Genomic DNA, 18,664 nt, shown 5'->3' on the forward strand with positions numbered 1-18,664 from the left:
TTCCTTCCCCACATGTATAGAGGTAAAATCTATACATGTGGGAATTTATACATTTGAAGCAAATGCAAGATCACAGTGATGTTGCCATGTACAGCACAGCACAAGTAGAAGCTGCTACAAACATACAAAAATGCAGAAGTGCATCCAGGAGTGTGAGACTTCCTGGTACTATTCATGAACCATATTCATGAGTTTAGATAAGGCCAATGAAGTTTCACAAGTGGATCTTATACTCCTAGATTGTTATCATGGAATGAACCAGAGCTTGTTTCATAATGTAGATGCTAGTTGTGTCTTATTGGAATGCTTTTATTTTATTTATCATGAATTTTAGATGTGTGGAATGCTTACTCCAGAATTAAGACCAAATGTTTGAGATCAATTCCCCCTCTTGCTCCATATCTTTTGAAAAGTGCGGGTGGCATTACAGGTAGGGAGAGGATGAGGAAGACTTTAAGATCACAGTGAGGTGCACTTGAGTCTCAGTGGGAAAAGAATATGAAATTAAAAGTGATTTGGCTGTTCTAAACTTAACTGGTTCTTTTTTTAATTGGATTGACATCGTTCTACCATTTAGATTTTTACACTAGATAATTTTTTGTAACATCTCTAATGTGGTCTTTATACCTTCAACAGTTTCATTTCATTGTATTTCAATAAATTGCTGATGCTTTGGGGTCGTTTCACTAAATATTGTTCCATTTATTTGCTCTCATTCATATTATTTCATCAGGAGAATGAACTGAGGTTCTCTCTCTGCATGTGCATATCTTGTGGTGACTCCATGAAATGTATGTGGTAGTACCTATCCTTACCTCATAGACATCTGATAATTCTGCCATTTGATAATGCAAAGTAGGTCAATGAACTCCTCTATCAAACCCTCCAAGTGATTTTCCATGCCTGTAAATATTTGCAATTGTCCATGTTACCTTTTAAAATACTTACTGTAAAATGTTAGTGGAATTTCTTTAAAAGTGCTACCACGGATAAACTGTGAAACAATTTTTAAAAAAAGTTCAATCAAATGTATTATAAGAAACAAGAAAATAAAAAACTGTTTACAGTGCATTAAACAGAACAATTCTATTACACAAAAAGCTTAATGAAAATCTGAAAATAAACAAGGTAGAGAAATCATGCAAAGAATGGCTTCTGGAAGTTTTTCCAAGTCCTTAATAGTAGTGCCACTCTGGATCATGCACTCAGACTTAAGGAATGGAGCAGTCAGCAATATTTTGAGCTACTGTGTGATTATCTCTACCATAGGGATGCATGGCTGCCAGCTAGTCCATTTCTGAACCTTGCCTTTCTTTTAACAGCTTTCAGTAAGGATATCTTTGTTTGACACTGGACTATTGATCTCTGGGAGAAAAAAATTCAGCTGAGTGGCCAACTGGGTGTAGGAGAGCACAGGATGAAGAGCTCTCTCCCTCTGCATTCAAACTCTGTCAAGACAGCTTTCTCTTTTTTCACACAGCAGTTTTGATCTCCCAGGGGACTGATATTCTTTGTGTAAAAAATAATAAAACCCACAATCCCATATCCTGGCTGAGTTGTTAGTGGCCCTTCTCAGTGGAAGGGCCGGGGTTCAAGCAAGCAAGCAAGCAAGTTCCACTGTTGTCTTAAGAGGAGCAGATTCACTCAGCTCCAAGGTATGGTCTCAAGACTGCAATCATTAGCACCTTCTTTCAGAGCATTGTAAACTGCAAATGACTTGCATCTGAGGAGGTCTCACTCATTGCTCTACAAAGTTGCATTACAATCCACAAGGAAGAAGCAGAAATAATTCTGAATATTAAGAAAGAGGAGAAAGGGGCTCTTTTTTTGACACAGAATTATTTAAGATCTTGTGTCAACCCTCCCCCCAAAATCAATACTTTTATTCATGAGTAAGTATATTTGTATTAATGATGAGACTTATCTGAGTAAACATGCCTAGGATCAGAATAATCATGGATTGGGAAGTAAATGCCCATTATATTCATTTTATTGTGGAAACACAGAGATTTATAGAATCATCTTTTTTTTAATCTGGTGTTTTTTCACACCAAGGAAGAAACTAATGTGAATATTATGAAAGGGGAGGAAGGGGGATGTTTTCTTGTTTTCTTTTCTTTTGACAGGACTATCACTGTTCCAGAAAATTACTGATTCTGTGAAAAAAAAACCTTATCACAGCTGACTATCCATTGGATCATTAGAAGGACATGGGATAAAATGGGAAGGAATTCCCTGCATCCCCTAACCAAGCCCCACATGTTCTGAAAAGTTTTTTCCAGGTGATGCTGAGTGTTAGAAACTAGGAGACTATGAGTTCTAGTCCCACCTAGGCACAAAGTCAGCTGGGTGACCTTAGGCCAGTCCCTCTCTGTCAGCCCTAGGAAGCAGGCAATAGCAAACCACTTCTGAAAAACCTTGCCAAGAAAACTGCAGGGACATGTCCAGGCAGTCTCTGAGAATTGGACACGATTGAATGGATTAAAACAAAAAAAGAATATGATCTGCATTCATTCTCAAAGCACAACCAAGTAATCATACCTTGATTTGAAAGTACTTAATCAATTTTCTGAGAATTGCAAGGAGCTGATCATTTCCAACAGGCATATCTAAAACAAGATTTATTTATTAATTAATTTAAACAAATATAAAGCAATTGTAACTAGCAATCTATCAAAATAAAATCTGGTTTGGAGTCATTGTTAGCCTAAATATTCCTGGGCAACGGGCATGTCTTATAAGTCGGTTTTCTGGGGATAGAATGATGGCAGAGAAGTAAGCCCTCTTCATTTCCACTACTGTCAGTTGATGCAATTATGTGTTCTGATGTGTCATATTTATTAAAATATTTGTACCAATTGCACACTAGGCATATGTCAACTTGTTTTATTGTTTGGTGTGACACAGTAATTAATGGACATTCTGGTTTCCCTGTAAACAGGGAAGTGATATTATCAATTTACTTTTTAATCTCACTGTTCATCGTACAGTCAAAGGAGAGTCTCAGCAGAATTGCACTCCAGCCACTGCACTTGAAAATCCCCCAGAATATTCAGAAATTCCCTAGATTCCATTTAATTGTTGAGGCTAGACCATCTTAGTTGGCTTTCTGTCCTTTCAGGACAGGCCAGCCACAGTTAGTTCAAATTTTATCAGGAAATGTCCATAACAATGGAGAGAATCTGCATGCCACCAATTATTTTAAACATGGCGCCCTAAAAAATAGATCAAAAGTATGCACTACAATAGCTATTGGGCTTATGATGCTCTGAGAAAATCCCAGGATTGAAAGTCCTGGATAGTCTTAGTATGATATTGACTTTTCCACCACAGAGACCACTCCTTTATTTCCAAGATAATATCTGCTATTTCTCTTTGACCAACACAAAGATCCGCCCCCCCCCCCTCAACAGTCAGCTTTCAAATGGCTTCTGAGTGAGATAAGTAGAGTTCAGATAAATTACTAAAACCCCTTCCCTGATTATTTCAGCCTGGCTCGGCAGAACTGGGTCAGGCTTGCTTTCCCACCTCAGCTACCCAGCTCTTAATGATGCAAAGTAGTTTACCCTTTTCATACATGGTCATAGCATGGATAAATGCTACCATGTTCTGGATTAGCCAGGTACTCAGGTGCCATGAGGTGAGAAGAGAAATTACTATACAAATACAATGCAAATTCTTTATTATAGTCAATGACCAGATGTAGGTCCAATTCAGTAACAATATTACAAGGGGGAAAGAGAGTGGGATAAAGATAGCTGAGTGATTTACACAAAACAGAGGAAAAAAGAGGAAAAGTAAAAACAGTAGCACCAGACCATATATAAAGTAGGTAAGGCAGCAAAAATTGTCAGAAATGGTTAACTGTTAAGTGTGTACAAAGCTGTATTGCTCTGTAACAGTGTGGTAGAATATTAAAATACTAATACATTAAAACACTTAGATAATTAAAAATGTGGTAATAAAATGCTGAAGTGCACACTAAATAATAAAGTTCTACCTGGAATATTTTGAGCATAATTAATTACAGTATGCTTACTTAATACTTAGTTGTTTATTATAATCATAATTTAGGGTGCGAGAGATGAGAGAGAAAGAAGGGGGAAAAAATAAAATAGTCCAAGGACGTTGAGCTATCAGGTTGAGTCTGAAGTTAACTGCTGCATTGATAAATTTAGCTCCATATGGGTGATGTCATGATTTGAGTCTGAAAGGAGGTAGTGGGTATAGAAATCGTCCACTCTCCCCAGGACTTAAAGTAAAAAGGGAGTTATAATGTTGTTTCAAAGATCCTTGTAGAGAACATGTTGGATTGTTTCAATTTCCCTGGAATCACAAGGGTATGTACCCTGAGGAACAATGATCCTAGCATACCTGCCATACAGAAACACCAATGGGAGTGCATTGTGCCTAGCTCTAAAAAATCCTTTCCGCAACTTAGAGGAAGTGAGTGTGTGTAAGAAGTTTCCTGATTCCCAGGAACTTGTATCTAGTAGGATTCCAGAGCTTCAAGAGAGTGAGCTGACTTCAGGTTGATGCTCTATATCACTCAATCTTTCCAGCACTAGCTTTTTGGCCTGAGCACAGTCCAGAGCTATCAGAGTCTGCAGGCAATCCAACAGTTTGTAGTGTTTGCTCTACTGCCAGTGTCCATACTGAAAGAACTAGCAGAAGCAGTCCAGTGGGAAAGAATCTAATCTTTAACCAATATACCACAACTAGTTTCCATGCCCTAAATTCAATTTAAGGCATCCCAGACTCAGGTCTGAGTACTGCATTGGGGATGCCCTGGGGTCCAGCAAATAGGGACCTTAGAAATTTAAAATATGTATTGTCTCTAAGGCATTCCTCTTCATGCACAACCTGTACCACATATTTGAGCTAACATTTAGCTTCAAAAAGCTTCACTGCTGCTGGTATCAGTTCACCTCCTTGGAAGTAGAAAAACCTTTTCATGGCCATTATAGATTTTGATGCCACTTGCATAATATAAGTAACCCTTGATTAACAGCCACAATTGGGACCGGCAACTCTGTCACTAAGTGATGCGGTAGTTAAATGAGACATCATGTGACTGCAACTTGCGATTTTACTGCTGGCTTCTTCATTGACTTTGTTTGTCAGAAGCTGGCTGTGAAGCATGCAAATGGTGATCACATGACCACAGGACACTGCAACAGTTGTAAACACCCACCAGTTGCGAAGTGCCCAAATTTTGATCACATGACTGCAGGGATGCTGCGACAGTCGTAAGTGCAAGGACCAGTCATAAAGTTACTTTTTCAGCGCCATCATAACTTCAAACAGTCTCTAAACAGGGCAGTCATTAAGTCAGGATCCCCTATCATGGAAGATTACCACCAGATATTTAAAACAGTGTACCCATTTGATTTTGTTCTGCTCAGTTATCCAGGCTTGCTGTTTTGGTTTCTTGGTGAAAACCATGATTTTAGATTTCTGGTAGCTTGTAACCAATCTGTTTTGAGTGCAATAGTGAACCATGGTTCTTACCACTCGTGTGGAAGAAATAATTGTAGCGTCACCTGCATAAAGTAGTATGGACACCTTGCAACCCACAATCTTTAGCACATGAAAGTCTGGGGAATCCAAGAGACCAACCATACAGTTTATATCAAAATTAAACGAGGTGGGAGCTGAAATTAATACAGCAACACAAGACTTGATGTTTGTGGAGTTGGGAAAAGTGAGGAACTGCCACTACGTATCTCACTTTCCTCATGTGTAAATCCCTGCTCACCCCCCCCCCACAAAACAATAAAACACCCCTCTTATTCTGAGTCTGTTCTCACCAGGAATTCATTTTCACATTTCTCCACCTTGTGGTTTCTATCACAAAAGATCTTCCAGGAGACTGGCAGTGCTTTCACATCAGGGTTGTCATCCCAGGTGAATCTTTCTCACAACTACCTTTTCCTAACAGTTCTTATTTAGCACGACAATCTGATAAAAGTAGGATGCCCTCAACCTCAAATGTCTCCCTAAAGGTACATGCCTCTTCTAGTTGCCCTTCCTTTGGGGTGACTTGCCAGTAAGTCCAAAGGCGGATGATTTCTTATACTTGTTCCCAGCTAACTGCCTCACTGCAGGCAGTTAACCGATTCTCTCCTTGACTCAAGCTTGCCACAGTGCTTGGAGACCACAGCTGGGGTCACACATTGTTCTACTAACCTCTCCTTGCTTGTGTTAAGGTAACTCTATATTAAATGCTTCATAAGAGCTCTGGTGGATCAGACCAATGGCTTAGAATTCTATTCTCAAAATGCCACAGATATTTTGCTGGAATACCATAAACAGGATATATTTCTGGAATATAATTATGTTTCAGCTTTATAGTTCTGAAATACAGTGGTACCTCGGGATACAAACGCCTCCGCTAACGAACATTTCGGGTTACGACCAGCTTCAGCAGGGAAATTTTACCTCGGGTTACGAACTTGCCTCTACTTACGAACCGGATCCGCGGCCACTTTCCCTGCTGCCACGCAGTCACGGCTTCCTGTGGGCGAGGTCGCGGTAGCAAGGAGACGTTCAGTGAGGCTTGTGGTGTGTTTTGCGGTGTTTTGCGAAGGTTTTTGGTGTGCGTGTTAGCATGGCTCCAAAGAAAATGCAGAGCAGGCTTGGTGGGAGTCAGGCTCTGAAGAGAAAATTGCCTCGGGTTGCGACCAAATTCGGGCGGAGGGCGGAACGGATTAATCGGATTTACATTGAACTCTATGGGGAAATTCGCCTCGGGTTGCGACCAAATTCGGAGGGCGGAACAGATTAACCGGGTTTACATTGAACCCTATGGGAAACTTTACCTCGACTTGAGACCAACTCGAGTTGCAACCAGAGTCACGGAACGGATTAAGTTCGTATCCCAAGGTACCACTGTAATTTTAACAAGACCAACCAACATAGCACAACAAATTGTTAGCTGTGATTTTTTTTTTTTTTTTTTACAATCAACACTGTTTTATATATTTTGGGCTTACAATAACTTCTGAATATAAGTGAGAACAATTCTGAAATGTATTTTTTAAAAAATAAGTGCTTGTTCTCCCATTTACAGTAAAAGAAACTGGGCAAAGAGGCTAATCATAGGCTAAACTATGTCTCCTCTCCTCCAAGACATTCACACATTTAAATCTCAATTCAGGGAATCTTATTGTCAATATGTATCACATTGCTGCCTGCAAATTTCCTATACTGATCATATGGACTGTAAGCAAGAATCAGATTGTCACTGGTGTCTGGCAGCATATTTGAAGATTTATTATGATATCTCTGCTTTCTCAAATTTCCTACTGTTTAGTTGTAGTGGTAATAACAGCTTATGCAGAGTGAATGGTGGAACACAATATTAGGCACTGCAGGACAATTGAGTAAGATCCCAATCCCTACTGGAAGTTGTTTCAAGAGTAAGGACTTACACAATGCTACCCCAAGTCACCCTTCTTCTGAAACCACTCAAAAATGCCAACCAAGGGTCCTTTTCACACCATGATCACTGCTTAACAATTGCACACAAATATTATGTTTACCTCTCTATGATGATGTGAACATCTAGAAAAAATTGGTAAAAAAAATATCTCATAGCTGGTTGCTACAGAAACTAAGTTTTGATTACACTTACAAGCAGGGCAAGGGTCTAAATAAGATTCATGAATACATTGTAATAATTCTTAACTCACCTGCAGGATACAGAAGCTTGTCTATGACATGAATCACACCATTAGTTGCCATGAGATCAGATTCTGTTGATTTCAGTTCATTTACCAGAAGAGTGTCATTTACCTAAGCAATAATCAACAAAAATTAAAATAAGAAAATAATCAACAATTAGTGAAAGACATTTGTTCATCTCCAATACTAGAGAAATTTGGGGATTTTGGTAAATTTTTAAAAGCTGACAGAATTTTAACGAGCAGAAATGCATAGTTTCTGCAAGTGTATTCCCCATTGCCAGTTTGTATATCTAATGATCAGTTAATTAACAATAATTAAAGGGGTTTTTTTTTTTAAAGCTACTCTATCTACTTACCATTTTCAAATATAGTTTGCCACCTTGAATAGTTTTAAGAATGTTAGTCACACCAGGTTCAATTCCACTTGCAATGATAATTCCTCGTGTCAAATGATAAAGCAAAATATTCCTTAGAGCATTTTGGTCTTCTGGTGGAAAAATACAAAAGGTATGCACAGTGTTGGAATAATGGTTATCCTGCTTCAATGAACAAGTGCTACAAGGAACTCATTTTCCTTTAACCCACACACTCCTACATCCATACTCTGGTTCTTTAGGTTCCAAGTGAATCAGACCCTGAAGTTAAGACAAAGAAATTTAGCAAAGAGCTTGATAGAGTTTAGCAAAACCTTGATAGAAATGAAAATACTATAAATGACAGTAATATCTACAATAAATCTTACAATTCCATAGAGAGCACAGAGATTTTCAATTTGGGTTTGCAATCTGGATTTTGTATACCAAGGGAAAGTTGCAAGAGTCCCTGCTCTGGACATTTTCCAACAAGTATAAACTGGAAGTAATCCCTGCTCTGGACATTTTCCAACAACAAACAAGAAGTAAAACATGAATCTTAAAACAAAAATGAATTAAATGTACTAAATTTGCAACTTCTATGCAAATAAATCCTTTATTAGGATCTAACTAACTGGGTGTAAGAACCTTAAACTGCTCCTAAATGTGCTCCATGGAGTTTAATTCACAAGTGAGAATAAGCCAAAAAGAATTCCTGTACCAGAAAGAATGAGGACGTCAGTGTCATAGGATGACACAAGAATGGAAAATTAGGCAGGAAAAATGTTTATTCAAGTAATGTAGGATAATACTCCCATTTTAAAGGTAAATTGTTTGGCAACAAAGTACTCTCCCTTCCAGATAAATACAGTAGTTGTCCTGCCACTTCAGCAGTCTTCCAGATAACAAAGTAGATAACTCAGGAGGCACCAATGAACTCACTACAGAGAAGAAAACGTGAAGTAGATGTGTAACATGCCCCATGGGGATGAATTTATTCAGTCTATCTTCTGGTTGTCTATGGTGGATGTGTATCTTTCTTAAGGACCAATGAGACTCATAAGCAGAATGGAAAGATTCTTAAGTTAATTTACTACAATCTTATCTGAAGAACAAAAAGCAGTATCATGTTTGCTTCTGAAGAAATCTCAGTATTCAAACTTTCATGTTTTTTGAAAGAGGAGGTTAGGGAAGGGAATCATAGGTAGAAGTGGCTATTTATATCTTTAAGTCCTATCTACTACTCCATACAGAAATCCAAACTACATCAACCACAATAGGTAGTTCTCCAGCTGAAAACATATTCAGCGATGGGGAAGCTACCACAATCTATCTCTCTCTCCCTCCCCCACTCCTCTCTACAATCTAGTAAGACTTGTTCTTGAGACATCCCTACAGACTTCTGATATTTCAATACATTTGTTGTTTTATATCTACTATAGAATTTTCTAGATATCAATGAAAGTCCAACTGGTGTGTCCTCTTCCCTTTTTGAAAAGACATTTTATAAAGGTTCAGCCAAACGATTAGCAAAATCCTTCAGTATCCTAAAATAAAATTCATTTGATCTTGGAAATGCAAATATATTCATAATAAATAGGTATTCCCTGACAATAACTGTTGTCCTTCAATCCTGCCCATTTATCCTATTCACTATTGCCCAGTGGAACTCATATTACTCTTCTCATATAAGACTAAACCAAAACAGGTGGGTAGAACTGTTAGCATTTTTCCATTTTCACTGAACAGATAATGTACTTTTCTTCTTCCTTTTATTTTCAGCATATCTGAAGGTTTTGTTGTTTTTGTTTTTGTTGTTAGCTTTTTGACACCATCTCTACAGTATCGGTGTATTCTTTTTTGATGACCTGTCTCAGTGTCTATCTCTTATATGTGTCCTTCAGATCATTACTAAACTATTTGGCCAGCTACTCTCACTTCTTTTATCTTCTTCTTCTTTGGGAAATTATTTATGATTGTTATCACTATCACATTTTTTAAGTCTATATTGAACTTCTCCTGCCATGGAATCATATTATACTTGTGGGCATTATACCTGGTGCTACCCCTTTTATCCCCTCAAAAAACAATGATCACAGTTTTTCTTGTGAAATAAGACAAAATTAACATTTACTCACATGAAGGAGTTTTTCCTTCTTCTTTTTTCAGGAATAGCAGTTACAGTAGCAACAATTAAACAGCATATTTAAAGTATTAAGTAAATTACAAAATTAAGCCATAATTAGTCTCTGAGCTAAGAAGCTCAGACATGTGCTTTCCCCTTGAGAGCATGGAGAAGGAGGAAACAGAAGTGACCTCACAGAGTCTCCGCCTCCTTCCATGTGTCTATCTAGGAATACAGGAGCTGTGAGTTTTTGATTGCATTATCCTACAATAATTGCTCTAAATACTAAACATGCACACACGCACACGCACACTTTGAAGTTCAATAGACATACAAGCTTCAGTTTCTCTTAAAATCAAGAACTCCAGACTGTCACAGTCACTTTTCCTCAAGGTTCACATTTCACCACTGACTATCAGTTAGCATCAAATCAAGAATAGCTGGTGTTCTTGTGCTTTATTTTAACTGTCTGAAAGATAATGTTGTCAGCAAGATATGAGGAATCTCCTGGAAGAAGCAAGCTTTGGTAGAGTTTGTCTCCCAGTAGATGGTGGGGTATTTAAGATCCCCCATTATGATACATCAAAGTGTGGAATTGAAACAAATGCTATAAAGGTTAGTATCCAAGAAAAATATCAAAGGAAATGAACTCATAAATGAAAACACTGAAAAATGGTAAGACTGCAACTGTGGATGGTATAACTGGAGAAATGTTAACGTGTGTGACAATTGCATTTATGCCTTATAATCGGAAAAATGCCATTATTATTCCCTTATACAAAACAAAAGGTTTTGAATGCAAAAACTACAGAAGGATTACACTTCGGAAGATTCTTGATACTGATTGAAAGGATATAAGAGGTGACAGTGGACATAATTTGGGAAGTGCATCCAAGGCAGTTAGTGTGTAGACTAGATTTTTGCTCTCCTGCAAAATATATGAAACCAAAAAAGGAAGTTTAGTGTCCTTTGGTTTGTTTAATGTATTCATGGATAAATGTGTAAAGAATGCTTGTAGTAATATTAGAAATGTATTGGGAAATTGTGAAGGTATGTGAATCTTTTTATGTTTCCATATAACACACTGTTTTCTGAGAACCCAAGTGATTTGCAGAGCCTAGCCCTTGCTAAAAGAAGAAAGAAGTACAGTTTGTATTTTAAATTATTTTGCAGCAATTGTATATGACCTACCATTAGGTCTATGAGAAAATCTGACTAAAACCATTCATGAAAACAAGCAGACCGTACAGTTATATCTCAAGGACTAGTCTGCTTCTGGGAATTAAGTACACTGGACTGTAGATTATAATCAAAGAATGTGGAAATCTATTAATACTTTTCCTATTTAAAAAAATATAAGTATCAAGAGCCGTATAAGTGAAAGTTCCTAAATGATGTATCTCAATATCTTTAGTTTTGCTTTAAAACTCTTATGGTAAGATTCAGTTTTGACAAATACATTGATGATGGTAGGTGGAGTATTTAAGCTGCATCTTTGTCTTGTTTTTCATTTACAATAAACATTTACATATTTACAGTGGACAAATCTAGTACAAATAGTAGGGATTGCAACTTTGAGCATGGAAATTGGGAATGGGATTTCCATCTGATAGAGGATGTAGGGAAGGGTTAACTACCCATCTATCAGCACTTTTGATCCATTTGAAATCAAACCAGTTAGTAGTTGCTTTAAAACAAAACTAAATCTGCAAAATTGATCCAAATCATGCAAACAGGGAATAACTTTGGGGGGGTAATCCCCTAAATTGAATGTATGATGGGAATAGCATTTCAGTTTTAGATTTATTTGCTATTATCTTTTGTCTATTTCTTTTCCTTACTATTTCTTATTCTTTCTGTACTTTGTATAGTATTACTTACTTTGAAAGGGAATTGCATTTTATGTATCTGTGTGTGCATGTGTGTGCATGTATTTAGGTATGGATGTGCATACAAAGTTTTTTGTTACTTGAACTCAATGTCTAATTTTGTGGGTCACATCTCACATTTGTGCATGAAATGGCCACTTAAGGGAGCAGGAGGCACAATATACATCTTTGAAATACATTTGTTTTGTTTTTTACAAAGGCCAGAGCAATAAAAATATACCTATAAGGTATCAGAAACAAAACATAAGCAAATATGAATTCTATATCATCAAATAGTGCTGATTTGTTTTTGTATTTTTGTCAGAACCTGCATCACCCAACTGTTGTTGTTTTCCATTGTATTGCATTCGTTGGGAGTTGGATTGATTTGTTTCTGCCACTTGTAACTAAGGAGGGGGGGTGGCTGTTAATGGTTGTAAGGGGAGTTGGGAAGCAGCTTGACCATACATGGGCAATTTAGACGGGTTGATTGCCGGCCAGGCAGCTGGGGCCCAAAGAACCAGGAAGAAGCTCGGGGAGGAAGGAGAGAGGTCAACAACAGGTGAAGAGGAGTCACGACGCCAGGCAATAAGGAGAGGGGGGATGAATAGAGGGAGGTTTACCCAAGGCATTAGTTTTAGCAATGTTCTGTTTACAAGCTACATGTACCTCTTAATAAAGAAGTATTTATCTGACCCAAGCCTGGTTGTGTGAGAATGCTTCAGAACTGAGAGTTGGACATTGTGGACTTGACAATTTTGTTAATAATATCTGGTATTTGTTATCATACATCTAGCCAACATTTTCAGCCATGGGAATCACACTTTATTTTATCTGGGAGGAAGCTTCCAAAGGTTGTAGAACGTAAGACAGTCGCATTGGCTTTTGGCTCATTTAGAGGAGGGGTTTTGCCATTTTTTTTAAAAAAGTCAAAGTTTAATACAACTACTATTGGATTTATTTTATCAAAAAGAAGGAGAAAGGAAATAATTGCATTATTGGAAATTAGATTTTGTTGCTGAATTTTGGTGGCATCATATTAGGACCATAAAAACCATTTTAAAAGACTAAAATGACCAAAAGAAATAGCATTACAGTTCATATAGTGCAAAAGAAGAAATGAGATAATTCATTCCCCTTGTCTATAATTTTATGACTTACTTATCAGAGTCTCTTTCTCTTGTTCAGTCAAGCCTTTGAAAGCATCATTTGTTGGGACAAAGAAAGTCCAATCACCAGGTTGGGACAGAACCTCTTCTAAGCCTGCAGCTTCCACAAGACTGAGGAAAATGCTGGAGATGAAAACAACATCCAATACAATATACCACTCAGTGACAGGATATTAAAATGAAATTGTACATAGAAAACATGTATTCCCAATATCAGACCCATTTTTATTGTATATCCAATTTCAACCACTTTTTATGGTCTTGAAAAACACCATATTTGATGATGGCACCCTTACTGACATGAGGTGGATCCCATATTGAAAAAGAAGATGAATTATTGGCTCAGAACAAGATCTTTCTTTCCCATTACAAGAGTTATGTGTGTAAAAAGATGAAAGCAATCAAGTGCCTGACTCACAAAATGTAAAGGAAGCAGAAGGCTAATAATCAAAATGCAATTCAAAAGTTGGAAAAGCAATAATTTTGATATAAACAAAAAGCATGAGTACATTTTGAAAAGAAAAGAAAATAGTACGGTTGACAAGGAAAAGAAAAATGGCAGAAAATATAAGTAAAGGGTAGTGAAAGTGTGACTAAGTAGTAAGTGGAAGACTTTTTAAAGGAATTTCCTGGATAAACTATTATTTTATTTCTTTTAATCTTTATCATCTTTCTTTTTATTAAATACCTATATCCAACTTTTAATTCTGCAATTAGGGTTAAAATGAAGGATAAATACTCATAGCTATTAATATCTCTGCAATCAGGAATTTTATTCTGACTGGTCATTCTGAACAAGGTAAGAGAAGTTTCGGAGACAAATCTAAATGAGCTCTGATAAATCCAGCTCAGAAGGTGGCTTCTATAAAAAAGAGTTCTACAGTAAGGCAAGCATGTTGAGAATTCTGCTAGCAGTCCTTCCCTTGGAAGAAAGATGACACTTATATCAGATTTTCTCTCTAACAAATATTCCACAGTTTGTGATCTTAGTACAGTATTTGTCAAGTCACTGTAGCCACTGCAGTATTTCATTTATATTTATCATTTGCAATAACAGATGTAAGTACCTCCTTATTAGCTATTAAAATTAATACCCTTGTAAATCAGTCTTTCCTAAGCAATTAAATTGTTGGATTCTAATGTGATGTTTCAGACATATCAAGAGTGATTTAAATGTTTTTCATTCTTGTTTTTAATATTTGTGGGTCCAATCCAGAGAGAAAACAGAACATCACAGTATGTGAATATATGTGTGTGTGTCATGTGCATGTGTGTATGTATCTGGCTATCTGTAAACTGTACTCTGATTTGATACAAAGCCCAAATCCAGAACTGGGACTGAGGCAGAGCAGAGGGTACTAATCCACCTAGTCCATAAAGTTCCACCCTGCTGCAAATGACACTATGGTCCATACATGGAGGGGAATTTAAACTATTAATAAAGGGTGTTTAAAACTATTTTAATAGAATAGATGGGGGAATTTAAACAACTTGGCACTTGCTATATTTGGTGTTGAGGCAAGGAAGAGGTAATGGAGAGAAAATATTAGAGTCAGTGACTGGCAAGTGTGTCCTCAAATCACACTCAGTGAGATCACCATTGACTGCCTCAGTTTTGACCTTTTGGATGGGCATGAGATAATGTGGATAGGACCAAATGGTGAGATTAAGGAGAATCAGGATGGGTCATACTGCAGAGACATTGGATCAGTGGGAATGACTGGAAAGCTAAAAGTGGTCTGAACTAGCAGAACGTGGTCAAAAAATAAATTTATAACAAATATACAATATAAGATGTATTTGATAGTTTTAGCTAGACTCAAGCTAAGAATTGAAATCTGAGGTCACTACCATCTGAAGGACTTGTTGGGAGAAAGTCAAGATGGGTTTTGAAAGCACAACATTACTTACTTCTGTCTCAAGCAAATTCTACTACAAGTAGTCCTTGCTTGCCAACCACAACTGGGACCAGCAACTTTTCACTAAGTGAAAAATCACATGACTGGGCCGGACTTACAACATCACTTCTGCTTCTGTTGTTAAGCAAAACACCATGATCGTTAAGCAAGACATCACATGACTGCAACTTGCAATTTCACTTCCACATTCTCCATTAATTCTGCTTATTGGAAGCCAGTTGTAAAGTACCCAAATGGCAATCATGTGACCATGGGACACTGTGACAGCTGTAAATGCAAGGATAGGTTGCAAAGCTGTTTTTTTTTCAACTGTCGTAACTTCAAATAACCACTAAACAAGGCAGTTGGTAAGTAAGGACTACCTGTACTCTATTGGAGCAGGTCTAGCGTAGACTTGTAGTTGGGTGCTTTTGTAGTCTTAGACTTGAACTGTCTGTATGGAATTCCTATAGAAAATTAGGCTGAATACTGAAGAGAGAAGGGATAAAAATGGACCTGACCCCATTGGATTGGATTGCTGTGGCTGGACACCAACTGTCTCTCAGTTTAAAAGGGGAGGGGGCAAAAACGTAAACCCTAAGAGAAATGGATTATTCTAAAGAAAATGGAAGGCTCACCACTATACCACCAATGCATTTATCAATTATCAGAAAACTAAAATCATGGCATTGCTAAAGGCCCAAGAGCTATTCCTGAAGCATGGATGGCCATAAGGTTGAGCAGTCTCCTGATTCAAATATCTGTGGGTAGTCCTTCATTCTGCCAGCAGTAGGAAAGCCCACGGGGACTACATTGCTGAAAATGCACAGAGGAGCTCATCTGCCATCCTTAAATTCCTTAAAACAAGATGGCCACTATACATCTGCAGCACTCAAATTATTCGAAGTGAAGCCAATAGCACAACTTCTTTATAGTTTCCCAGCTGGGCCCCTTCTCCAAGTTTGCACCATTAGAATTTGTACAATCCAAATTTCTAAGGTCAGCCCTTCAAGTCCCAAAATGTCTCTCTGTCTCACCCTGCAGCTAGAGACAGGCCTCAAGAAAGTGGAGGCTAGCATGTGGGTGACCGCACTGAAGTACTGGTTCAGAGTTTCTTTCCCCTTGGCCTTGCCTCATTAACTATGAGGGATGATTTTCAATCCACATGGAAACAGACAGTGGCAACTAAAATCTCATCCTTGGGCTTTTCTCCAGGTCTTCTAATCAGCATAGGATATGATCAGGCCAAAGCATTCATTAAACAGCATGTAGCAGACACAGAGCGCCAATTGGATCTAGCCAGGACCCCAACCATTATTGCCAGTGAATCCAACAGGTACTGTGCCTCCTCTACGGCATACTTAACTAAACTTGAAGTACCTAAACACTGGAGGGCCTTTACTCTGGTACAATGCTATGCCCTCCCCTCAGCTGTCCTTGAAGGCCAATACAGGAAGAGAAACAATGCCCCTGAGACTCTGGACACATGGAAACAACAGAGCATGTGCTTATCCAGTGCCTGTATTACAGAGACATCCATACTAAATTCATCTCACCATTACTGCATAAATACCCAGGACACAAGGAGAATTCTATACCTCCTTGCTGCTTTCAGACACCTCCCTGCTACAATAATGTTGCCAGGTTCTGCGCAGCAGCACTTAAATTTCTTCGGATGATGACCTGTGCCATAAACTAGACTTAATGAGCATCTAGTTTTATATACTAGTGCTTTGATATAGTCTTCCACATACTAACCTTGGTCTATGACTGTATTAAAGATTTGATTTGACTAAGGAAAATGCCCCCACTGAGAACAAAACTTGGTTTTCCTCAATCATTTTCTACAGCCATAGCTAAATTGAGTTGGCCTATTACTGAGCCAGTCCAGGGTAATATATTTCTGGAACAATATGTAATGTTTTTCATTATATAGTAATGTCTACTGATTTATTTAATTATACTTAAGTAATTTTAAAATATAGTACCTGACATGTGAAAGGATGCTTGTCAGAACCTGCAGCAATCGAAGGAATAGCCAAAAGAGGACTGATTTATTGGGGATCATAAATCTTGGGTTTGCTTGCTTTGATTCTGCCATTTGTAACCGGGGGGCGGGGTGAAAGAAGATAGAGCCGGTACCATCTCGAAAGCCAGGAAGGAGAGGTGTTATCAGGGTGAGGAATTCACAAGGCCACAACTGGGTGAGAAAAAAATCTGGCGCCAAAGACGAAGGGGGCGAGAGGGGGTAAAAGTAGACGGAAAGTTACGCGGGCTTTAGTTTTAGCAATGCTTTGCTTAGAGCTGCATGTACCATTCAATAAAGGAGTTTTTATCTGAATCAGGCCTGGTTTCATGAGAATTCTTCTGGATTGGGATTTGGACATTGTAGACTTGACAATGCTATTTGAATAGTGTGGCCATAAAATATAAATGTATTTGTAACATGTAAATGTGAAAGGCATTGTTGTTTTCATAGTTGTGTGCCTCATATTTTTTGGTAAATCCTAATAGTTAAAAAGTTTTGGTATACCTGAATCGTTTGTCAGATCGCAATACTTCATGCAGAGTTCTCTCTGCTGGTTTGATTATTTGCCTGAATATGTGGATAAATCCATTCCTTCCCTCTTTGCTTCCTCGAATCATGCATGAATTTTCAATACACACAGCCTAGGAATACAAAAGGCAAACAGCGTATGAGATAAATCTCACTGGAAAACACATAAAAACATTTTGTATGGGAATATTTCATGTGGTATAAAATATTATCCATCCAGTTCTTGTGCAAGCAATCTGTTAAAATAAATATAACATTTTCTTTGATGGCTGAATAAAAGGTGCCATGAAAAAGACGTCATAGCAATTTTAGTAACCTTTCCCTGAATGGGCAAAAAAAGGTCATTGAGGGCCAAGCATAAGAATTTTAATGTGTGAACAGTTATAAGACATATCTAAATAACTTTCAAATTCCACAGAAACAAAATCCTTAGACTCCTGCTAGGGCTACTTAATCCAGAATCATGAACAATACCTTTATTATTTTAAAGGACTTGCAGCCTTTCTATCATACTTTGAAGTGATGAGAAACAACATGGTAAAATTTCCTCTTTGGTACAACAAAGTTAAACCTGTATAGACAACTTTCAAAATCCATACTAACATCCGATCGCTGGCCTGAATCCTTGGTTTCTGAACTTAAAACATTTGTATTGATATACAAGCCCTTGTTAGCCTGACGCTTCTCATTCTAGAAATCATTTTTCTCAGCTGCTGTCAATCTTTTAAATGAAACTAATTTCCAAGAAAATAAGTGAATAATTCACTATACTGTACTGATAATGCATATATTAGATAATATACTTTTGTCCCCAAAGTTACATTCTTTCAGGAATTTCTCTGCAAAATTTACCTTCAGATACAAAAGAAGCACATTTTGTTCCTGATTTTCTTGGACCAGATCCTGCTCATATTGAAATCGATGCCCATCCAAAGACCCAAGTAGAGCAAGGACATCAGTTGAACAGAACATGATACTGAGTTTGGATACTGGATTTAGCTGATAA

General features: G+C 37.7%; 1 protein-coding gene across 2 annotated transcripts in view; it reads right to left on the minus strand.

Moving 5' to 3' along the window:
* POSTN (periostin) overlaps positions 1-18,664 on the minus strand; it is a 62,441-nt gene that overhangs the window by 13,947 nt on the left and 29,830 nt on the right. For both annotated transcript variants that reach the window (XM_007438542.4, XM_007438541.4), the window contains exons 11-16: positions 17,635-17,771; positions 13,196-13,326; positions 8,045-8,175; positions 7,695-7,797; positions 2,542-2,609; positions 949-994 (exon numbers count right to left, since the gene is read on the minus strand). In XM_007438542.4, coding sequence (XP_007438604.1) covers positions 949-994; positions 2,542-2,609; positions 7,695-7,797; positions 8,045-8,175; positions 13,196-13,326; positions 17,635-17,771 — 616 coding nt within the window. The remainder of the gene's footprint in view (positions 1-948; positions 995-2,541; positions 2,610-7,694; positions 7,798-8,044; positions 8,176-13,195; positions 13,327-17,634; positions 17,772-18,664) is intronic.

Source organism: Python bivittatus, unplaced genomic scaffold, assembly GCF_059951505.1.
Source record: "Python bivittatus isolate LINGU-HERP-01145 unplaced genomic scaffold, Pbiv_v1 ctg000520_np1212, whole genome shotgun sequence".
Lineage (NCBI taxonomy): Eukaryota > Metazoa > Chordata > Lepidosauria > Squamata > Pythonidae > Python > Python bivittatus.